The 25,331-nt window shown below is 46.0% G+C and overlaps 1 protein-coding gene across 1 annotated transcript in view; it reads right to left on the minus strand.

Moving 5' to 3' along the window:
• aatkb (apoptosis-associated tyrosine kinase b) overlaps positions 1-25,331 on the minus strand; it is a 115,178-nt gene that overhangs the window by 66,106 nt on the left and 23,741 nt on the right. The window contains exons 2-3 of the mRNA XM_041217294.1: positions 16,311-16,444; positions 6,415-6,450 (exon numbers count right to left, since the gene is read on the minus strand). Coding sequence (XP_041073228.1) covers positions 6,415-6,450; positions 16,311-16,355 — 81 coding nt within the window. The 5' untranslated portion in view covers positions 16,356-16,444. The remainder of the gene's footprint in view (positions 1-6,414; positions 6,451-16,310; positions 16,445-25,331) is intronic.

The raw sequence follows: 25,331 nt of genomic DNA on the forward strand, positions 1-25,331 counted from the left end.
TTTTCCTTTGAAGGCGTTAGTACAAGTACCAGGCCCGGCCGGTGCTAACTGCAAATGTAAGTTTACATTCAAGAACCATGGTCAGGATTTCCCGGTCTGCGAGTGGCGGTGCGGGGCCCACTCGCCGACACATAAAATGATGCGGGATGATGTCGGGCGGAACTCCCGATGTCACTGCGCCTCATTTCAATTTTCAGGTCGGCCAGGGGTGCAGCCGAATCAGCTGTGCACCCGCTGACCTGTCAACGGCCAATTGAGGCCATTCACAGAGTCATTACCGTCATTAGTGGACCTGCCCATCCAACCTTAAGGTTGGCGGGCTGTCTGGGAGCCCTGGCGGGCTTTGGAAAATGCATGAAGCCTCATCCACGGGCGGGATGAGGTTTCATGCAAGTTTTTTAAAAATTTAATAAAAGTGTATTTAAAAGTCTTGGACATATCCCAACTCATGAGTGCTTAGCCTCAGGGAGATGAGTGCACTCTTTCATGCGCATGCGTGAAAGAGTGCACTCTTGGCTCAGAATCCCCTGGCCATCTGCACAGGGAGCACATAGCGCCTCCTTGTGGACATCATGCTGGATGGGCCTTAACTGGCCCCCCCCAAGTAAAATGGCCGCCCAATCAGGGGCGCCAATCGGAGGCGCGCCTCCACGCGCCCGCTCCTGCACTCCCCCCCACCCCCCTCCCATCACCGACGGGGGGAAAATTCTGCCCCATTTCACTGATGTTTTCTTACTACCAGCTAAACCCTCATGATTTACAGGAACAGGGTTGCAAGCACTTAAGCCCAATGTACAGTATCACGCTTTCTAAATGCTAGGAGCTGAAATATTCTCAGGGGTTCCCGTTTCTTCATGGATCTGACCTTCACAGCTCGCCCTGTGATATCAGTGGGTGAGTGAGCTACCTACTGAAGTGTCGCTTAGATCAGAAAATTCCACTTCTGCTGAAATCAATGCAGTGATCCGTAATGTATGGAAATGCACGAGGGAAGATGATGTGTCTGGCAAAATCATGGCCAGAGCATTGCCGGAGGGCAGGCCCAACACGCACAAAAATGACGCACAATGACATCGGGCGCGTGTCCTGACATCATCGCGCAAGTTTAAGATATTTCGCTTGGCAAGCGTGTGACAGAGGTGGCTGCGCACCCACCAAACTGTCAACGGCCTACTAAGGCCGACCCGACGGTTAGCGGGCAGGCAAAAAGGCCAAGCGGCCTTTGCGTTTTTTTTACAAAGCCTCATCCACGAGCGGGATGAGGTTTCCTAAAGCCTTTATTAATTGAATGAAAAAATTTTCCTAAATATAAAAACATGTCCCAACTCATGTCACGTGAAAGGGGGGGGGGACACGTTTAAATAATTTCGCACTTTATTTTTAACAAAATTTTTTTAATCAATTTAATCCCCCTGAGGCAGCTCCGTTCCTCATGGAGATCACTGCACTCCTGCGCGCACATGCTCGAAAGAGTGCGGGCCCCAGCTCTCCCTCCTCCCCCCGACCGCACAGGGAGTTGTCCCGCCCACATAAAATGGCGGCGCGCAGCCAATCGCGGGCGGCAATCGGCTCCCGCGCCCACCCCTGCCCACTCCCGCCCAGCCCCCCATGACATAGATAAGTTTCCGGCCCCTATTTTGGTTTGAGGTATTTTACTTTCTAAAAATGATACGGATGTGGTGTTTAGCAGGATCGGCTATTATTTTGTATTTTAAGGTATTGTTTGCGTGTGGTATTCAACAGGAGGCGTTTTTCAATGTTCCAATTGTTGCTCTTAGTTATTTATAGAATTTTACAGTTTTGGGGAGCCCATTTGGCCCATCATGCTGGTGTTGGCTCTTTGAAAGAGTTGTTCAGTTTAGTCCCACACCCCAGCTTTTTCCCCATAACCTTGCTTTGTGTTGCTTTTAAATATAACAAGTTTATCAGGTTGCAGCCAAGATATTAGGGAGCGATTTATTCACTAATTCAATAGTTAAGTATTGTAATAGTTTGTTTAGGTCTCAAGAAGAGGTTCAGAGATGTGTCAGGGTTGAAGTAGTGTTTATTGGTAACACATAACTATATACATATGTGCAAGGTATAGTACAGACTAGGAGCTAACTTCATGTTGACCTGTCCATACAACTCTGAATCCTTTCTACTGTCATGTGCCTCTCTTCATTATACTATGGGTGGTACTGTTTTCCAGTCCCACATTAACCCTTGCTAAGCTGAGCACCCTTATTCCACGCCTCCCTCAAGTCTTTACCCAGCAAACTTACAGTAGAATTTTCCTTTATGTGCTACTCCTTCTCCCTGCAACCCCCACAGACCCCATTGACAGTCTGGAGGTTTGACACGCCTGCCAGATCCAGTTCTCATCACATCTGGAGGAGTGATAGGCTCAGTTGCTTTGGGCAAGCTTTGTTGGCTTGGAGTTGAAATCGTGGTGTTCTGTGTTTCTAGCACTTGGTTGTTTCGATCTGATTCGCTTTTGGCGAAGTCTTTGGAGTTGAATTTTTCTTTATCAATAACCCATCTGTTTTGTTCGGACACCATGGGCTTGTCCCGTTTCTTCGTTCCTTCACAGTATGAGTACAGGTTTTCTTTCTCTATGGGGTCCACTGCGATCTTTCTGCATGTTGATGGTGTATCTCCATTCCATTTGAATGTTTTTCATTCATGAGCTCAATCTGAAGTTTGGCTTTCGTCGCCTAACTGTGTTCTTTCCTGTGCCCTTGTACCTCGCTGAGGTTTGCTCTGGTGAGTTGATGGTCCTTCGTCTCCTGCCCCAGCTTCATCTTGCTGCTGTACATTTCTGCTGGAAATTGCAGTTTTGTTGCCATGGTGTCTGCAGTGAGCTTCTCCTCAGGTGATCCCCAGGTGTGTCCATGGTTCAGGCGCATTCCAGTCAGGTGAAGATGCCGTTTGTTTCAGATCTTTTAGATTTTTGGACTCTGGGTCCTTCACCAGCTTCTCCGGTTCTGAGGGATTGCGCAGAGGCATTGCACAGTTAATGTTCCCATTAACTTCCTGAAACTGATGTAGAAGAAAATGTTGCAGCTTGGGCCAAAGTTCTTCCCTAGATACAAGAAAGTTCTAGATTCTCACTCCTTCACTGTCATTTCGAAAAAGCTGCAGAGACTGATACGACGATCTACCAAATGACTTGAGAGAAATAGTTTTCTGGCACCTAGAAAGATTCAGTTGTAATTACACACGCTTCTCAAAACTGAAATGAGTGAAAATCCTTCCGGTCCCACCAGCAGCAGGAGGCTTGGTGGACAGGTCAACTTAATTTGGAATGAGGCCAAAAATCAGTTCTCTAATGTTGGGATGAACTTTAACATTTATGTTCTCAGGACTTTAAATGTGGAGCTGCCTTATGAACAATAGCAGGAAGACCTTTCGCATTTGCATCTCCTCATGCTCATTAAAATGTCACCTCACTGGAATTAAGCTCCCCTCCAAATTAGATTCCCCAACAGTGAAAAATTAGAATGCTCACATTCATGAACACACGGCACAGGAAAGAAGGAAGGGTTAGCAGGGAAGGATGGAACAGTGGTCAGGCAAAGGTGGAAGGGATAGTGCAGGCTGTTTGGGGAGGGATAGTACAGGTTGTCCGGGAGGGATAGTACAGGGTGTCCAGGAGGGACAGTGCAGGTTGTCCGGGAGGGATAGTACAGGCTGTCCAGGAGGGATAGTACAGGCTGTCCGGGAGGGATAGTACAGGTTGTCCGGGAGGGATAGTACAGACTGTCCGGGAGGGATAGTGCAGGTTGTCCGGGAGGGATAGTGCAGGCTGTCCAGGAGGGATAGTACAGGCTGTCCAGGGGGGATAGTGCAGGCTGTCCAGGGGGGATAGTGCAGGCTGTCCGGGAGGGATAGTACAGGCTGTCCGGGAGGGATAGTACAGGCCGTCCAGGAGGGATAGTGCAGGCTGTCCGGGAGGGATAGTACAGGCTGTCCAGGAGGGATAGTACAGGCTGTCCAGGAGGGATAGTACAGGCTGTCCGGGAGGGATAGTACAGGCTGTCCGGGAGGGATAGTGCAGGCTGTCCGGGAGGGATAGTACAGGCTGTCCAGAAAGGATAGTACAGGTTGTCCGGGAGGGATAGTACAGGCTGTCCAGGAGGGATAGTGCAGGCTGTCCAGGAGGGATAGTGCAGGCTGTCCAGGAGGGATAGTTCAGGCTGTCCAGGAAGGATAGTACAGGTTGTCCGGGAGGGATAGTACAGGCTGTCCAGGAGGGATAGTGCAGGCTGTCCAGGAGGGATAGTGCAGGCTGTCCAGGAGGGATAGTACAGGCTGTCCAGGAAGGATAGTACAGGCTGTCCAGGAGGGATAGTACAGGCTGTCCAGAAAGGATGGTACAGGCTGTCCAGGAGGGATAGTACAGGCTGTCCGGGAGGGATAGTACAGGCTGTCCAGGAGGGATAGTGCAGGCTGTCCAGGAGGGATAGTACAGGCTGTCCGGGAGGGATAGTACAGGCTGTCCAGGAGGGATAGTACAGGGTGTCCAGGAGGGATAATGCAGGCTGTCCAGGAGGGATAGTGCAGGCTGTCCAGGAGGGATAATGCAGGCTGTCCAGGAGGGATAGTACAGGCTGTCCAGGAAGGATAGTACAGGTTGTCCGGGAGGGATAGTACAGGCTGTCCAGGAGGGATAGTGCAGGCTGTCCAGGAGGGATAGTGCAGGCTGTCCAGGAGGGATAGTACAGGCTGTCCAGGAAGGATAGTACAGGTTGTCCGGGAGGGATAGTACAGGCTGTCCAGGAGGGATAGTACAGGCTGTCCAGGAGGGATAGTACAGGCTGTCCAGGAAGGATAGTACAGGCTGTCCAGGAGGGATAGTACAGGCTGTCCAGAAAGGATGGTACAGGCTGTCCAGGAGGGATAGTACAGGCTGTCCGGGAGGGATAGTACAGGCTGTCCAGGAGGGATAGTGCAGGCTGTCCAGGAGGGATAGTGCAGGCTGTCCAGGAGGGATAGTGCAGGCTGTCCAGGAGGGATAGTACAGGCTGTCCTGGAGGGATAGTACAGGCTGTCCAGGAGGGATAGTGCAGGCTGTCCAGGAGGGATAGTACAGGCTGTCCAGGAGGGATAGTGCAGTCTGTCCGGGAGGGATAGTACAGGCTGTCCGGGAGGGATAGTACTGGTTGTCCGGGAAGGGATAGTACAATATGTCCGGGTACCCTTTAAGTATGGTACTCCGACCTTCGTCCCATGAGCTAACGGCAGTGTAGTGAATACCGGCTTGTCCTTGCTGCAAGAACCGGCGAGCTCCTTGCGGATGCACATTTAAGGAGTTGAACAGCGCAAGATCGTAGGTAGTCAGCCATTCCATCCCCACTTCCAATCACTCCCGCGCCCACCACCAAACTTAGACTCTAGAACAGAAGATTCCAGCCCTTGATTCTTTAATTGGTAGACAAGAACCAGTGAAAATGACTACCAAACTATATTGGTTTGAAGGTTAATTTGGCAGATGTTGAAGCTTTTTCTTCAAATTTCCAAAGTCTATTGACTAAATTCAGTGCAAATTTGCTTCAATCTTCATTATTAACATCTATAATTGTCCTGTTTGGAGTCTCAAAAATCTCTAAGCTGCTCCCCTCCCCCACCAAATGCAAGCTTTATACAGATGACAGTTAATGAACTGAATGAAATGTTGACTGGGCAGATTAGTGAATCGATACCAACACGGTTTGGCTTATTATTTGAGTAAAACTGCCATTCTTTGAAAGATATGCATCTTTGCAATACTTAGACTCTGAAAAGGCTCTTAACTTTTAAAAAGTTGTAAAGTCAAGTGAAACCTCTATAAATGAACTCCCCCGAAAAATAGACACTTATTGAGAGATCCAAGGATCCTGCATTGTAAAATCTACAAGCAGCACACTGCACTCAGAAACCGCTCTATCTCTGGTGTTGAAGGCTGACATGACTCAAATGCCAGGGATAGAGTGGTTTCCATGTGGCTTTGGATATGGGGGAGAGAACTCACCATTCATTGGAACTTTTTTTTTTACAGCACATACAATAACCATTAAGGCCACCCGCAAAAGAAGAATAGCTGATGCCAGTCCCTAAACTGTCCCTAATTTAACACAGGTTTCACTCTGCCTTGAGTGTAGTAGAGAGAAGCTGTGCTGCAGAAAATTGAAGTAACTCGCAACACTTCTGCAGCTATAACCTAACCCTCACTATGCCTCACTACAGCGAGTGTCAAAGCCTCCATTACGCAATTAGTTAAACACGTCCAATCTTAGCCCCATCTCCACTCCCCTGCAGGTCAATCCCCCCCTTCCCCAAGCACCCCCCTCCTCCCCCAATCACTTCCACGTCCAACACACATACATCCAGCAGGGCACACAGCAAACAATTGACTTTGACCTTTGCCGTTATGCACGCTCCGAGCTTTCCTACCTTTCGGCTGAAATTTTTGACTGCAGAAATCGGTTCCTGTGGGAATGAAGATGAAGAGATGAAACATTGAGGCAAACAATGCATTGGTTTTGAAGTTACGGTGAGTCTTAACTGTTAATGAGCACAAGGCAAAGCTTTCCAAACATCTGCAACTTCACACATGTGTGCAGCTGAAGCCAGGAAGCCAGGACCTTGCATAAATTTGGAGATTGAATGAAAAGACTGGAGGTGGCTGGTGAAAGTTTCCTAGATCACCTCATTTGATGCCATGCCATTGTATTTGTAATGTCTAGCATACTCTGAAACAATACGTACGGAATATTCTGATCAGGGTGACTTACAAATAAAATAACTTCTAGTTTTAGAATTATGCATTTCCATGGCCAGCCTAAGAAAGGATAGAGTTTTAGAATTAGCATTTCAATTGGGATTGATACTTGTTAAGTCTAAAAGCCAAACTGGCAGGCTCGCTCAAGCTAACCTTTTCTTATAAAGACCAATGGTTGGTCTTCAGTTAGAGTATTGTGTCCCTTTCTGGGCATCCCAGTTTAGAAAGGACCTCAAGGCCCTGGAGAGGGTGCTGAGGAGATTTATTGGAATGGTGCAAGGGATGAGGGTCTTCACTTATGTGGGAGGATTGAAGAGTCTGGGATTGTTCTCCTTACAGTGGAGAAGGTTAAGGGGTGAATCAATAAAGTTCCTCAAAATTGTGATAGAGCAGATAGGGAGAAACATTTTCCACCAGCTAGAGGGCCAGTAACCAGAGGACAGAGATTTAAGGTAGTTGACAAAAAAGTCAGAGGGGTGATGATTCGTCACTCAATGAGCTATGATCTGGGATGGCACCATCTGAAAGGGTGGTGGAAGCAGATTCAATCGTAGCTTTCAGAAGGGTAGTAGATATCTAGTTATAAAGGAAAAATTTACAGCTATAGCAGCAAGAAACAAAAGATCTAGGCCACTCGGAGAGCTCTGGGACTTCTGCTGTCAGGTTTCAATTTTTTGTAATTTTCTGGACCGCTTGCTCAAAACTTGGACAACCTTGTCCACAACTAGATGGGTGACGGTCCTGGATTTCATCACTTTACTCTCACTATCCTTCAAGCTAATGAACACAAAAGGTTGCTTAGGAGATGGTTGCAGATGAGACTGAGAAAAAATGCACCTACAGCTGGGCCAAAACGTCACAACCTGGTCAGAGAAAACCGGAGATGAATCAGTTTTTAGATGTTTCTGACAAAATAGTTTAATTTTAGGTTCTTGTTCTTTTTGCCGTTGTCATAACATTAAAAGTGATTTCAGCTAACAGGATTAGCAAACATGCTGCCCATTACAAATACAGGAATGGCACAAGCCTGCGGCATAATTTACCCCCAGTCCTTCCTTATTTCAATGTTGCTTTTCCTTTTTAAAAAGAGTTGCAATGTGCAAATGCAAAGAATAAGCTCTAGAAATGGATGGTAAGTGGCTGGATGAGAGTAACTGAATCAATGGCACCATTGAGATGACAAGCTGGTGCCATGTTTCTCTTCCCTGCATGCCCCTCTGAGTTCCTCTTGTCTTTTAAGTGGTCGGCAGATGGAGCTGGACTTACAGGGAGAAGGCGACGGCCTCACAACTTTATTTCATAAGAGACAGAGCACGTGCACATCAGGATCAAAGTGCAGAGGATTGGGGGGTTGGGGGGGGGGGGGTCCTTCAAACAGCAAATCAGCTGTGCCACAGTGTTGGCAGGGAGAACAGCAAATTTCACTTGAGGAAGCAAACTGGTGAAGAGGAATCGTGCAAATTGGGTGCGGGGGGCGGTGGGGGTGCGGGAGGTTGCGTAGGGGAGGTGTGTGGGGGTGGGTGCATCGGAGAGGTATGTGGGGGCTGCATATGGGGTGGGCTCTATATATTGACTTGCAAACTTATGTGTTGCTAATGGATATGGCCCAACGCTAAAGTGGTTATCCAAATGCAAGACCATAAATGAAAGGAGCAACAGTAACAGAGAATGAAGGGATGCAAAAAGAAAGGGACAAAACAGCAAGTGCGGAGTGACAGTGATCAGCCATAGAATTCTAAACGGGCTACAATATTTCTCACTCCTTCTCCTTCCAGTTTCTCCCTTGAATTTCCTACAATTTCTCTGGCCTATTCTAATAAATCACTCTCCTCCTCATTTTACTGTTCTCCACACACTATGCTGCCACAAGATCCAGCCAAGATTCTATCTTGCCTGTCCAGTAAACCTGCCATGATATTTTCAACTCAAAGAATCAATAAGAATATTATCCGCTGGATAAATCTCTGCAGAAAACTGACAGATGCATAAAAAGAATCTGACTACTTCCCAGCACACAATAATTTCTAGTCAGCCACATGTGAAACACATGAACAGATCATGTCCCTTATTCCACCAACAGAGATCTGATGAAGTTGAAGTATGACAAAGAGTTTATAAAGATGATTGACACAGATGAGTTTGTACTGGAGAGCTGGGAAGTTTAACTTTGACAGAAAAAGTTAGAAACACACACTAGATTGCATCAAAGAGAAGGAAAGCTTAATGTTTCAATGCTAGATATCATGAAAGATTAGATTTGATTTAAGTTAGCCGACCTTTCACTCAGATATTGTTGGATCTGCTGGACAATTCCATTATGTTCTGTTTTTATTTCATTTTTATTTGTAATTGATTCTTTGGGTTGAAACTATCATGGTAGGTTTACTGGACAGGCAAGATGGGGTCTTGGTTGGAGGACATGGAAGTGTAGTAGCGTGTGGAGAAATAAGGCTTTCCCTTTCAACCTCAAAAGAGTTGATTCATGCGTATATTGGCCAGAATCCTTGCAAAATAAGAGCAAAGAGATGCGCCCAAGCCACTACTAATGCTGTAAATTAGGATGCATTGAGACCTCTTCGACAGCACCTCCCATGACTCCCACCACTTAGAAGATAAGGGCAGAGGATGTACAGGAACACCATCACCCTCCAAGTTCCCTTCCAAGACACACACACCTTGGGACTATATCGGCCATTCCCTCATCGCCACTGGGTCAAAATCCTGGAACTCCCTACCTAGTAGCACTGTGGGTGCCCCTTCACCACGTGGACATCAGTGGTTCAAGGAGAAGATGCACAATTACCTCCTCAAGGGAAAAAAGGGATGGGCAATAGATGTCGGCGTTGCCAGTGACGCCCATACCCTAGAATGAATGTTTGAAAAATCATTTCAGCTCAGCAAAGCGACTTCTAAAGTGCTTGTTATTTTTGTTCCGTTGTGAATCTGCCCTTCAACTAGTGGCCAAAAGAAAAATCTCAAGAAACACTTAACACTGCCTTGCGTGGGCTGCTGATTCATGTTGTAACCTGCACAAATATTTCAAACCGGTTGTTGAAAGGGTTGTACATCTCTTTCTCAGAAACATTATTCCATGTTGCTCAGGTAACCAAATCATTCTTAAGGTGCCTTTCCGCTCTTGAAATGAAGATCGTGTATAAGAGGCTGCCACAATTCTTAACCCCATTCTCATTCTCATTCTCAGCTCCTGGGCTCAGCTTCTGGAAATGCAATTCAACTCCCTCGAGTGAAAACTTGCAGAAAGAAAGTGACTGTTTTCCAAAAAGTGGATTAAGCTATGTGGCTATGCCAAATCTATTTAGATGCCTCCATCATTAGAGAAACTGTTCGGAACGTTCAATCCTGATGATCAAAAGGGAATTGGGTAAATACTTGAAGGGGGAAAGAATTTATAGGGCCAAGGGGATAGAGCAGGAGAGTGTGGATAATTGGGTAGCTCTTTCAAAGAGCTATCACAGGTACAATGGGCTGAATGGCCTCCTTCTGTAGTGTCTGATTCACAGGGCTGGTTCTCAGATTGGACCTTGCCTTGGATTTTTTTCATGGGGTTAAGGATGAGCAGGCATGTATGGATAACTTAAGACCTGGTGCTTTTCTATCCCAAAATACAGCTGACGATGGAACTTAATTGGGGTGACGTTTAAGAGGCGCCAAAATGAGTGTAGTCTACCAAACAGACAACAAAAAGCAGTACGAAAATTCAAATTGCACAACCTTCACTTCTCGTCTGGGAGCAGTTATTAAAATACTGAATTATTGAAAAAAAATTAGTGTGTCTAAGTGTATTTGTCTGAAAATTGATTATTTAGGACCATTAACTATGATTAAAAAAAAACCCAAAATCTCACAGCATCATGCAATGATCAGGAGACGCTCTAGCTACAGGTCACACCTTTGAGATAGTCAGGGTTGGAATTACTATTGTGACATCCTCAGCTGGGGGTTCGATGATGTCTGACAATTATTTGTAAAACATCCCCATCTTTGAGCTCTTAAAAACTATTTAAGAAGTTGGACAGTCGGTCCTGCTCTGTAGAAAGAGGCCTTGCATCTGCCAATCCAGTGAGCTGCACTGAAGCTGGTAGCCACGCATGAATAATTTGCCTTCTTTCCCTCCTTGAAAGAATGGAGGTTTGCAGCTATTGAATGAATAAAGAAACAAAATAAAAGTGGGCCTTTCACTCCCACACGCTTGCTTAGCTTTTGAATTCCAACGCTCTTGTTTCCTTTTTTTAATAGTAAGAGGCTGTTTATTGAAACTTTTGACCAAATTTAGATTCAAGCTAATACTAATATTTCTTGCAGTTGCGATAGCTTTAAATTAAGGGTCTCAAGGCTCAACCATAATTCTATAAACTCAGATGCTAATGGGCCTCTGTGAAGGCATTTTGGAAAGCAATGTACTGCCAACTTGTGGATCAGACACAAAATAATAATTACTGGGAAAAGATTAACAAAGTTAAACCTTGAAAACATCTAATTATGCAGTTGAAGCTCCAACAGATTTCACAATTATTTCACTGTGCTGTTGCGTGTCTGGTGATGTCACTGGAGAAATGACTGGGTAGCACAGCAGGGTCTCTGCCTTCACACAACACAAGGGTGTGTCAACTCCTGGCTGCCCAACTGCGGCAAAGCTGTGCTTGAGTCATCGTTTTACATAAATTCATTTGCTTCAACTTTAGACGTTTAGGAGTTAGCAATGGAAAGTTGGAGGGAGGCTGCGGCTAAATGGAATCAAAATACAAATCGGCCATAAAGTAATAGAATGGTAGAACAGGCTCCAACCCCTACACCCAATGTCTCGCTTGTAAGTCAGCGACATTGTCCTGGTTCCTGTCCGGTTTGGTGCCTTTCTCTACTACAGTACATGTTTTCTGGTGTGTGCTCTATTCTTATTGTTACCCGCTCACTCAGTGCCTGTAAGCACTGACTTCCCAGCTGGCCGACAAACTCCTCAGACATCAACTGGCCTCTGTTGTCATGTATAAGTGGCCAATACTCACAAGTTGAGACTTGGACACTTTCAGCTGTTGGGTGGAATCCAGTTGCAGTTCACTCTGTCCACAAGCACAGTAAAATCAATAGCCACAGCCCTAACAGTGGCCCAGCCAAGAGCAATTTATTAGAACAGCCTTGTAGCTCAGCTACTAACAGTTAGTGAAGAAGCCATGTATTCTTAAATCCTACCCAACAGAATGAAAACAAAATGTTGACTATTATGTGGATGAAGGCACTTGCTGGGCTCATCAATAATAGGTGTGTTTTAACTACTGAAGTACTGACTGCCCCTTACAGCTTTCGCGCAGTACTCTGTTACTCACCACTTGTAAACATTAATTCGGCACCCACTCAGTCTCATGCTAGTTAATGCTTCATTCAGAATAAAAGCACAAAAGGCTTCAACACCTGCCAGGCAGAATGGTTTAACTGATGGTTTGACCTCTAACCACCTGTATGTTCACCTCCTCCCAGCGAGGAACTGGATTACGGAGCTCCTCAGAGATATGTCACATTTCACCTCCTGCTTGTTTTATTTAGCAAGACGCCCATACTTACTGTGAATGAACTGGACAAGTGGCATCAACAACAAAACACAAAAGCGGCAGCATCAATCAACAATAAATAAATAAAGGGAGAAAAATGCAGCGGTGAATTGAAGCAACTTTCCAGCCAGGTAATTCGAACAGTCCCCCGGGGATAGCTTGGGTACAAAAAGCATTATTTTCTGAGACATACATTTTCTAATGCTATCAACCATTAACAAAAGATATGATTAGAAAATCGTCAGATGTAGCTTCATTTTGCCAATTTACTGAATACGTTAAATTGCATCTGATACATTTCATTTTTCTGAAAATGTAACACAAATCTCACAATTAACCCAATGGCAGGTGAGGTAATACAGCTTTGGTGTGATCCGTGTACAGCCTGAGACAGTCCATTGATTAAAACATTGCCATGCAAGCTACTAGCCAATTTGCACTTCTATGCAGATCCAGTGATTATTCCCTTTTGTCTACATTTCAAAATGAAATGGTTTTGACAAGCACATTGCTTTCTTTGAAGCTGCATATATTTCTCAGTGATCACTGCAGGATGAAGGATATTTATTCCTCAACCGACATTACTGGAAAAGAAAGCCTGCTTGTCTGGTCATTAACTCGCTGCTGCATGTGGATCTTCCTGTGCTCAAATCGGCTGCCATAATTCCTACATGGCAACAGTGAGCGCACCTCAAAGGGGCTTCTCAGCTGTGAAGCGCTTGGGGGACACCAAAATGGCTGTGAAGGGCGCTATATAAATGCAAGTTCTTTCTGATTTTCTTTGAATCAAATGGGAGAAGTGCAAGTTACCCAGGTTCGTGAGCGATGGTGGCAAGGAGCAGAGCGATACGGGCTCATGTCTGCCCTCCGCACTTCTGCATCCCTGATTTTACCCTGGACACTCCCCACAGGGAAAAGCCTCGTCAGGGCTGCTTTTGCACATCCTCCTTGCAGAAGCTTCAGGGTCAGCTAATGAGCCAGGCACGCCAAGCATTTGATCTTTCCAGTGAGGCGGAAAAGTCTTTAACATTTGTTCTGCACTGTCATTTCCTCCCATGGGCTTCCAGTACATACAGAGTCCAGTAAAATGAACCTCTAAATGTTTACTGATTTTCCGAAAATAATTGTGGGCAGTTTTAAACCAACCTGACCTACTGGAAACTGGATCAGATCTGGTGCAATGAGGGTTTTACATCCTGCTCGGTTTCACTCTCTGCTGAATTCAACAAAAGCAACATTGGGCAGGATATAAAGCTAGCATTCCACCTGATCCGCTGAATTCCCAAACTGCAAGTTAGGCTAAAGTGACATCTAATGATTAAAATTAGTGTGCTGAATGAACTGCTAGATAAAGAAACTATTATAAAATGTGATTTGGGTACATGGTAGGCTGCTCTACCTTATCGCCAAGCTGACAACTGATGGAATGTGGTATTAACATGGGCACATGGGCTCATGCTATGGTTAGTAGGCAGCTTCTCTACTTCCTAAGCTATTGGCCGGTCTTATTTAATCTTTGTAAGGCATTTATCTCCGATGAAAATCTTTCCACATGAATATAAAGTGCTACACTCTCCATGAACCCAATGTTTTAGATTTCGATCTGGAACTCCCATTATCCAACTGTAGTTCCTACAAAGACACTAGAATACTAAATCAGTATCCGGACAACTCACTCCTTTTTCTGTTCCAATTCCACTTCGAGGTAACCTCATATACTATGGGGTTCTCTTCCTCATCCAAGTGCCTAACAAAAGGTAGTGGGGAAAGGCTGTGTCATCATGGTATTGTTGCTGGACTAGTAATCCAGAGACCCAGGGTAATGCTCTGGGGACCTGGGTTTGAATCCCACCATAGTAAATGGTGAAATTTAAATTCAATTTGAAAAAAATCTGGAATTAGAAGTCTAATGATGACCATGAAACCATTGCAGACTGTCATTAAAAAAAAACCCATCTGGTTCAGTAATGCCCTTTAGGGAAGGAAATCTGCTGTCCTTACCTGGTCTGGCCTACATGTGACTCCAGACCCACAGCAATGTGGTTGACTCTGAGATAGCCTAGCAAGCCACTCAGTTCTCAATGGCAATTAGGGATGGGCAATAAACGCTGGCCCAGCCGCGTGACACGAGCAAGTAAAAAAAGTCAAGTTGCTCATATGCTTCTCCTAGTGCAGGTCCAAGTCAGTCATCAGGAAGTACATCAGACTTTACCTGTCTGTCTCCCTCAGGTAAAATTCAACTCTTTACCTGGCATCTCTCCTTTAGGACCTTTTGTATGACTGAAAATTCACTAAAGAATAATTTGTAAAATGGGCAACTTATTGACAGTCTTTGGCACAGGTTGTCAGCACAATAAGGAAGTGTAAATGGGTCAAGTTGGCACCTGCAAACACTCCTCGGTACATCCGTGCCAACAAACACTTCCCTATATACTGCACCCTCAAAGACTTATCGGTACACTGTACCTGCTAACATTTCTCAGTGTACCTGTACCTGCAAACACTTTTCAGAACACTACACCTACTAACATTTCTCAGTATAACTGTACCTGCAAAAACTCTTCCGTATGCCTGTACCTACAAATATTTGTCAGTATAACTGTACCTACAAACGTTTCTAAGTATGCCTGTACCTGCAAACACTCCTCAGTACACTGTACCTGCAAACACCCTTCAGTAAACCTGTACCTGCAAATACTCCTTGGTACACCTGTGCTTGCAAACATTTCTCTGTGTATCTGTACCTGCAAACACTTCTCAGTATACCTCAACCTGCAAACATTCTTCAATATACCTCAACCTGCAAACATTCCTCAGTATACCCCAACCTGCAAACATTCCTCAATATACCTCTACCTGCAAACATTCCTCAGTATACCCCAACCTGCAAACATTCCTCAGTATACCTCAACCTGCAAACATTCCTCAATATACCTCTACCTGCAAACATTCCTCAGTATATCCCAACCTGCAAACATTCCTCAATATACCTCTACCTGCAAACATTCCTCAGTATACCCCAACCTGCAAACATTCCTCAGTATACCTCAACCTGCAAACATTCCTCAATATACCTCAACCTGCAAACATTCCTCAATATACCTCTACCTGCAAACATTCCTCAGTATACCCCAACCTGCAAACATTCCTCAATATACCAATACCTGCAAACATTCCTCAATATACCTCTACCTGCAAACATTCCTCAGTATACCTCAACCTGCAAACATTCCTCAATATACCTCAACCTGCAAACATTCCTCAGTATACCAATACCTGCAAACATTCCTCAATATACCTCAACCTGCAAACATTCCTCAATATACCTCAATCTACAAACATTCCTCAATATACCTCAACCTGCAAACATTCCTCAATATACCTCAACCTGCAAACATTCCTCAATATACCTCAACCTGCAAACATTCCTCAGTATACCCCAACCTGCAAACATTTCTCAATATACCTCAACCTGCAAACATTCCTCAATATACCTCAACCTGCAAACATTCCTCAGTATACCCCAACCTGCAAACATTCCTCAATATACCTCAACCTGCAAACATTCCTCAATATACCTCAACCTGCAAACATTCCTCAATATACCTCAACCTGCAAACATTCCTCAATATACCTCAACCTGCAAACATTCCTCAATATACCTCAACCTGCAAACATTCCTCAATATACCTCAACCTACAAACATTCCTCAATATACCTCTACCTGCAAATGTTCCTCAGTATACCTGTGCCTGCAAATGCTTCTCTGTATATTTGCATCTACAAACACTCAATCATTCATAGCTTGAAATTATCAATTAGAACCATCATTAAATTTTTTAGGCAGACAGGCTCACTTTGTCCAAATTAATGTGCTTAAATCGGTTTCAGGACCACATAGTGTACCGACCTTTCTCAGTTTTGCTTGAATGCACAATAGAAGTTAAATGGGGAACAGATAAAAGCAGCAATTAATTTATCCCATTTCCTTCTGTAGCTCTTACCTTAAACCCAATGTCTCCTTTCTTGCAGCAGAGGCAGGCAAGCATGAGGAAGATGAAGGTGAAGAGACCGGAAAAGGACACTGCTACCACAGCAAGTGAGGAGGACCACGTGAGTTCACCAATGGGTAACCCATCTGGTAAAATAAAGATCCAGACAAGTAACTTTAGAAAACTTGTCAGATTTATCAAAAGTTGCAAAAGTTTTACATGAAGCTCCATGAAGTTATTGAAGAGATAAGGTTCCACCCTCATAAGTCACTTTCTTCAAAAACGTTCTACAGTTCAAATGAAATTGTTCCACTTGGCAGAAATCACGAATGACCTTTTGTTTTGACCTCCTTAGAAAGTTTTTCTCAGTTCAAAGCGTCACAGCTGAAAAATAAAATACATTAGCTAACGTACTGTGGAACTGCTTCGAAATTAAACTCAACGTCAATGGCAAATAATTGTCGCTGTTATAATATTCCCTCCATCACTGAAGTAGAGTGATGAACTCCCAGCCGTTTACTGATCAAACCCATGCTCTCTCACTCTGAAGTAGGTCATTAGAGCTCCAACATTCTTTAACTGGCTGCTTCACTAACGTATCATCAACTGGTCCCGAAGGAATCCATTATCATTCACTTTCATTGAGAACACTTGCCTTGATTTGCACTTTTCCTACATTCTTGAATGAATAAACTTGTCACGGTGTCCTAGTGACTACACGAGTTCTGTGGAAAGGTGAGTAAATCTTGAGTGCTCCACTTTGCACCTTCAATTTGGCAAAAACCACCCCAAGGCCTTTCTTGGGAGATAAAAGGAAAATGCTGCGGATGCTGGAGATCTGAACTAAACACAGAAAATGCTGGAAAAGCTCAGCAGGTCTGGCAGCATCTGTGGAGAGAGGAACAGAATTAACGTTTCGAGTCCGTATGACTCTCCTTCAGAGTTAAAGAGAAGTAGAAATGTGATGGATTTTATACTGCTTAAGAGGGGGTGGAGAAGGGTGAGCAAAAGAGAAGGTCAGGGCTAGGTGGGAGTTAAGGAGAAATTTGACAAAGATGTCATGAACACAGGACAAGCAGAGTGTTAATGGTAGTGCTAAAGATTAAAGAAGGTGCTGATAGTGGCATAAAGGTACTTTCCTTTCACAAGAGCATTATCAAACAAAATTTGACACCCAGTCACATAAGAAAATATTTGAATGGGTGACCAAAAGTTTGGTCAAAGAAATAGGCTTCTAAGGAGGACCTTAAAAGAGGGGAGAGTGGTACAATGGCCAGGATCATCAAGACAGGAATATCCCTCACACAGCTTGATTATTCAATCCATTCTCAACGTTTTAAACTTGCTATTCATATCTATTCAGCCCGTCCAACTTTAAATGTTGGAGGCCAGCCTTTGAATAATGAAACTAGCAAGATCTTTAGTTAACAGCTGGTGCTGCAATTCCTGGAGGTATTCACTCTGTCCATTCACATAAAAATAAAAAAAAGGTATCTTGGACATAAGATTTTGAATCCTTCCACTCTAGCTGCTGGTTGTTCTATTACTTGGTCAATATAAAACGTCAATTGGACTGATTATAGGGACATAGCCATGAAAAAAACAAATGAGAAATCAAGCACCTGTTTATAAACTCTGGTCTAGATGCATTCAGCCATGAATTTGCCTTTTGCTGTAAGTTATAAGTTAAAAAAGTAGCTATGACACTGAGTTCTTTATTAGTACAGTATAGTATTGGATTAGCAGAAAAGTTATTTTTGAAGCCAGAAACACATTTAAGCTCATTTTGCTGCAGTCATTTTAAAAATTATATTCATTCACAGGATGTGGGCTTCACTGGCTGGACCAGCATTTATTGCCCATCCCTAATTGCCCTTGAGAAGGTGGTGGTGAGCCGCCTTCTTGAGCTGCTGCAGTCCACGTGGTGTAGGTACACCCACAGTGCTGTTAGGAAGGGAATTCCAGGATTTTGACCCAGCGACAGTGAAAGAACGGCGATATATTTCCAAGTCAGGATGGTGAGTGGCTTGGAGGGGAACTTCCAGGTGATGGTGTTCCCATCTATCTGCTGCCCTTGTCCTTCTAGATGGTGGTGGTTGTGGGTTTGGAAGGTGCTGTCTAAGGAGCCTTGATGAATTCCCGCAGTGCATTTTGAATATGGTACACACAGCTGCTACTGTGCGTCACTGGTGGAGGGAGTGAATGTTAGTGGATGAGGTACCAATCAAGTGGGCTGGTTTGTCATGGATGGTGTCGAGCTTCTTGAGTGTTGTGGGAGCTGCACTCACCCAGGCCAAGTGGAGAGTATTCCATCACACTCCTGACTTGTGCCTTGTAGATGGTGGGGACATGTTGGTGGGTCAGGAGGTGAGTTATTCATCACAGAATTCCCAGCCTCTGACCTGCTCTTGTAGACACAGTATTTATATGGCTAGTTCAGTTCACTTTCTGGTCAATGGTAATCCCCAGGATGTTGATAGTAGGGGATTCAGCGATGGTAATGCCATTGAACATCAAGGCGCAATGGTTAGGTTCTCTGTTATTGGAGACGGTCATTGCCTGGCATTTGTGTGGCGTGAATGTTACTTGCCACTTGTCAGCCCAAGCCTGGATATTGTCCAGGTCTTGCTGCATTTGGACATGGACTGCTTCAGTATCTGAGGAGTCGCAAATGGTGCTGAACATTGTGCAATCAGCAGCGAACAACCCCGTGGGAGGAGGGCGAGTGCAAAGTCTGCGAATGCGCGGGGGAACGAGCATCGAAAGATCCCCGAAGGCAGGGTGCTGCATCATGGAGCTAAGATTTGTACAAAGAGAAATAAAGATTTTAAAAATGAGAGAAACATGTACCCACATATGACTCAGTCACCTGAGCATGAACATATTAAAAATGATGTCTAGAAATGTTACTTTTTTTTCCCATTACTGTTGGAAACCTCATCCTGCCCAAAGGCTGCCTGGCTGATTCACCCGCCCGCCAACCGGAAGGTTGGACGGGCAGCAATATGTTGCTTTTAATTAATTGAATAAGGGCTTTAATTGGCCTCTTAAGTGTCGGCGGGTGCACTGCCGACTTCCACACGTGCCCGACAACCAAAATATTGCGCAAGTGCCCAATGACATTGACACAATGGCCCGACATCATTGCGCACTATTTTATGACCAATCGGGCCGGGCACCCGCCCACCTACCCATGGGATGTAAAATCCTGCCCCTGGGTTTTTCAATAGTGGAAAATTGTTTTGGTAGCAATATTCAGCCTCGTTTGATATCTCCAATAACAAAACAGGAGGGGACAAATATCTGACCAAGTGGCAAAATTAAGAAAGCACATTTTGTTTTAGAATTGCTCCTCTCCTAATGATTTCCATGCAAACACAAACAGTGGGAACTCTGTTCTGCTGAGAATACAACTCCAGTCAAGAGGATGATTTGAAATACATGAAACAAAACAAGTGATGTACAGATGAGGGATTTTTTTCAATGCCTTTTTATCGCAATGGACGACCATAGTCAAAGTGGGAAGTGGATCATTAATCCTGCCGCTGTCTCCCCAGTTTATTTGTGTGGGTGTCAAGTGACTTTATTGAGTGGAGGTCAATGAAAAAAATAGCCTGGTAGCTTTACAGGAAAAATTAAGGCCTTTGCCAGTAAAAACCCTTCCTTCCTCTGGGGAAGTGCCTGGGCTTCACTTCCTTTATCCTGCAGCAATATATTTGTCTGACCTTTCGATATCCTCTTGTGATATTTGACCCATCTAGGCACCTCCCACAACAAGAGAATGGTACTGAGAGTTACCGGGAGCATTTGATAACAGCTACACCCATCATCTTGCTTGTGTGTCCTGGATGGTCAGGTACGTGCAAGCGACCCATCTGTCTTTTTTCCAAGTTGCCCATGTGGTCACTGGCCCTTTGTGAGCTTTAACGATAGTTGACCATACAGAGCATCATAGCTGGGCTTAGATCCTGGATCGCCTCCAAGATCCACACACACACACACACACACGGGATACTGATCAGGAACAGAAACTCTAGTTGATATTCCCTCTACTTAGCCCAGAGATGATAAGGCCAATTGTAACAGCTGCTGAGATCAGCTCATTCTGCATAGATCACTGATCAAATCTGGAACCATCTGGCCTGAATAATAAATTTCTCACAGGGAAATATTAAAAAAAGAGCCCTTTGCTGATTATGAAACACAATTTTCCTACAATATTAAACATCCATTTTGTCCCATGGGTCTTTGCAGAGAAACATCCCATTCAAACTGACTTTTATTTAGTTTTAGCTTCAGAGTTTCATTTGCTGAATTGTTATAAAGATCTCCTTCCCTGCTTGCATCATCTGAGAGCTGAGGCTCGATTCTAACCAGCGTTTAAGTCCTCTTTCCTGCAGAGTACCTCGCTGAATATGAGAGAGGTGTGCCAATAAAGGACAGAGGACAGCTGATTAGGACAAAGCCCCTGGTGCTCACAGACCAGATCCATCCATTTCAATTTCATGGCCATATTCCACTGCCGTGCACAATCCATCGACTGTTCCATTGTCTGTCATAATGAAAGCCTTGCTCAGAGTAATGGTTACACACCATGACAGCTGAGCTCCAAGATACAAATCGAATCAGTGCAATGAACAGAGAATGTTTCCTGCCAGCTCATTGCAGCAACAAGTTAATACCTGGAATGGAAGAAGCCACAACTTTTGCGACCCGCCCATCTGCTGGTCTCCTCCACAGCACCCCCCCCCCCGCCAGTGACTGTGCCCTCGGGTGTCCAGTCCCTAAATTCCGGAATCCCCTCCCTCCGTGCCTCGTTTTCCTCCTTTAAAAGCCCCTTAAAACTCACTACTTGTCTTAATATCTCCGTGTGGCTCGGAGCCAAGTTTTATTTGGTGACGCTTCTGTGAAGTGCCTGGGTGTGTTTTATCGTGTTAAACGCGCCATATAAATGCAAGTTGTTCTTGGCACCTAAGAGGGAGACGTAATGCTAATCTCCCTGCAAGGAAAAAATACAAGAACATGTGGCTTTAAATAAGGAATGCAGCACAATCCTGTCAGATGGATCCACAGCGATGCAAACATACGTTGCTTGATAGATAAATAACAATCCTGGGCTATCTAAAGATTGTTCTACTTGATAGTTTGCTACAAAAGGCTCTGGACATTGGTTTCATGAGGAATTGGTGCTGCACCATTTTGATATTTTACATTAGGTGTAAAATTTGGGCAATAATAACTTGCAGACCTTTTTCGTGACAATTTATTTGGAGCATGGCACTATAATCAAGAGGAATCTGTTTAGGGTACCCCAGCACTTGCAAAGCCTCAGATTGTGAAATGCCTGCTTATGTCTCCCACTGAACTGTGAGCACAGTCAGTCACTCAATGAGAATTTGTACAAGATCCAGAGTGATAGAATATACAGTGGGATGAAGTAACTTATTTAGAGTCTGCTGGCATAATGACAAATGAAAGAAGCCTTTGTAGTTTTGTGAGAATGATAGCAACGCTTGATTAGCCAATTCTGCCATCAACAGATTATATCCAGTTACTGGTTGGCAAAGGGCTCCCAGCTTCCACAGAGTGATCAGCTAAATGATGAGGCATTGCTAGTGTAAAGCTGTTGAAAACGAAACAGCATAAAGCAAAGCGTTTTCATGCTTGGGGACGTGAGTGATCACACGCAATGGCGTCCAAACAACGGCTGAGGTTCAAAGCTGTTGTGAGCTGAATTTTTTTCAGAAGGTCAGCATTGAGGACACACGAAGCCAGTGGTAAAATAACAATAACAACTTTATACCACGGCGGCTATTTTCACTGCAGACTTATTAGCCTGTGTTAAAAGCAAGGCGTGCATTTAAGTAGCGCCTTTCACTACCTCAGGACGTCCCAAAGCGCTGAACATGCAAAAAATAAAATACTTCCGAAGCGTAGTGACTGTTATAGAGCAGGGAGGCCAGCAGTCAAATTGTGTCCAGCAAACTCCCACAAACACCAGCTTGATATTGTTTTAACATTTGTTTGCCCAGGGGATAAACATTGGTCAACCCTGCCACTGGCGCAGGGAAGCCAGAGAGCCGGTGCACACACAATGGGCCAAATGGCCTCCTCCTGCGTTGTAACAATTCATGCGATTCTGTATCGGAGGCTGGTCCCCAGGCCCAGGTAGATGGGGAGGGTTAGCGACAGGAAGGGCAGCTGGCTGTAAACCACCTGCCAAACCCCCCAAAACAAAAAGGTTGCATTTTACATGACCCCCCCCCCACCCCCACCACACCCACCAGCTGGGTGTTTTTCTGGCAAGGTGGGGGTGGGGGGGGGGGGCCATGTAAAATAAGGCGGGTGCCCACCCCACCACCTTCCCACCCCTGAGCTCCACCCCCGCCCCCCCCACCATAATACAAGGGGTGGGTAGGTAACAAAACTGGCAGCCTGCCATATTTAATGAGGTAATCAAGGCTCAATTAGGCTTGTTACCGAGCCTAAGGACCCTGACAATACGCTGCCTGCACTGTTAGAATTTCGGCACGGGCAGCTGGACCTTTAAATACAACCTTCAAAGGGTGGGAAGGAAGGGGGGGGGTTCGAATTTCGGGGGCTGCCCTTTGTGGATTGGGGGTGGCCTGCCTAAGATGGAAGTTTGCCTTTCTTCCTACCCCCTGCAGCCTTAAATTCAACCCCCCATCCTCCCCCCCCCAGCCTCCCCCCAAGTGTGGTAGCGGGCGTGAGAAAAGACGTTTTATTCACTGGCCACAGTGGCTGGATTTCAGGTTGTTTCGTCCCATTTCCGGTGCATCATGCCACAGTAATAATACATCCAGGGGAAACACTCCGGCTCGCTGGTTGGTGGGCTTGGATTTGCCCGTCACGCTGTGACCTCAGTGCTTCCTCGCTGCAGGTGCCGTGTTTAAAGTGCACCAGAGCGCAGCCCACTTCATGTCCACAGATCAGGACGGCTCCAGGTGACAGATGGCCCCCAAGGCAAAGAAGACGGCAGCCCCCAGATTTAGTGATGCCTCTCTGGGGCGCCTGCTGGACACAGTGGAAGGTCGCCGTGATGTCCTCTACCCCCACTCTGGCCGCACGAGGTCCACCGAAGTCACCAATCCGGCCTGGGAGGTGGTGGTAGCGGTGGTCAGCGCCAACAAGGCACAGAGGGGGTCAGCCACCCAGTGCAGGAAGAGGATGAATGGTCTCATCTGTTCCCCCAGGGTAAGGCAACCACCCCATCACTCTCAACTCACACACTCACAAACCCATCACACATCCACATGGATCTCACATCTCAGGGGACAACACCACTAACTCTCACACACACCCTCACATCTCCAACAGGCTCATATCCACGCGAGCTCATGGCCTCATCCTGTCCATGGCTCCGCTCACCACACAAACATTCTACGCAGTGCCATGTGTCCTGCTCACACTCTCTCCATCTGTTTCCATGCAGGAGAAGCTGGCTCACAACAGCAGGAAGGTCTCAGGCCAGGAGTGGAGTGGCCCATATTAGGGCCCTCGCTCACTTTGAGGAGTGTGCCATCGCGCTGACTGATGATGATGTGGACCGCGCCTGTGGTGACAGTGATGTCGGCGGCAAACACCCAAGTGAGGATCCTGCACCAGATCATCCCTCTCCCAATGCAACTGAGAATGTTCTCCCTCCTGCTTTTGACTCTGCTGCCATGCACAAATTATCTCTACTTTGGTTCACAGGGAGCTCTGCCAAGCGACCGACACCCTCAGCCAGCCGGTCCCTCAGCTCCATCCACATCTTCACCTCTAGTGAAGAGCTGGAAATAAGCAGCCTGGAAGACCCATCACAGCGCTTACCCACACCCTCCACCAGAGACACACATCTCGGTGGGACCCTGATCTAGAGCAGGCTCAGGATCACAATCTGGTGGTCACCGCACGGACACGTGTCCACAGCAGGAGGAGGCAGGTCCAGCCGAACTCCCCGGCACTCAGAGGTCTGCTGGGGAAGAGGCATCAGTGAGGTCTGAGTCAGGTGATGAGCCTCTAGATTTGGCCGTTATCCTCATCCTGAAGAGTCAGCAGGAGGCGGGGGAACATCACACAGAGCTGTTGGAAGCCCTCAAAAGAGTGGCACACGAGTCAGAGGAGTCTTTCCACCTGCTCTTTGATGAAGTGATGCCCACATGTACATGTATGGAAGTCTCCATGGTGAGGGTAGCAGACGCCATGGAGACCCTGATCCAGCAGAACACGAATATGTGTGCAGACCTGCACTCCATCGCAGGATCCATATGTGAGTTCCTGCAGTGGCAATGCGAGAGGGAAATGGGGCACCTCAACGTCCCTCCTGGTGCTCCTTCCCCTCAAGGAGTCAGGCTGGGGCCTCCGGGCACCCATAGGGAGGAGAAGTGGCAGCCAGACACCCCTGGGTCATCCACTCGGGAATCTAGGAAGCTGCCCTCTCTCTCCGAGTCCCCTTTGCCTGTGAGCCTCTCAGCCTCGTCCTCTGTCACCGCAGGGGGGGAAGCTGGCCCACAGGAGGACGGTCAAAGCAAGCATGGAGCCTCATGCAAGCGCTCTCCCATGCACACAGATCCTTCCTCCATCACACTGACCTCACTGTCCTGAGCATTTTCAATGCTGCCTGCTGGGGTTCCCTTTCAGTTGTCTATCTGAGCCGACCTGCACCTCTGCCCACCCGCTGATCACACTCCCATGCTTCACCTGTACCCGTCCATCATAAGGCTCCGCTCACTTTCGATTTCTGCGAAATGGTAGATGTCAAGTTTTAGATCAGCTCCCCCATCCTTTCCCCTTCCCCAGTCACTCATGTCCTTTCCCCCATCACTGTAGACCCCACCCCCCCAGCATCATCTTCCACCTCCCCATCGTCACCTACCAACCCGGGCCCTTGTCATTCCCAAATGTTCAGGTGAACGAGCACATTCCCTACCCTTCCTGAGAATCTCGCCCCCATCCACAGTGACATCCCTAACCCCCCTCCTTCCCACCCCAGGGCTGTGTCTGCCTCCAAGACCCCACCGACCAGCCTCA

The sequence above is a fragment of the Carcharodon carcharias genome, chromosome 22, assembly GCF_017639515.1.
Source record: "Carcharodon carcharias isolate sCarCar2 chromosome 22, sCarCar2.pri, whole genome shotgun sequence".
Classification (NCBI taxonomy): domain Eukaryota; kingdom Metazoa; phylum Chordata; class Chondrichthyes; order Lamniformes; family Lamnidae; genus Carcharodon; species Carcharodon carcharias.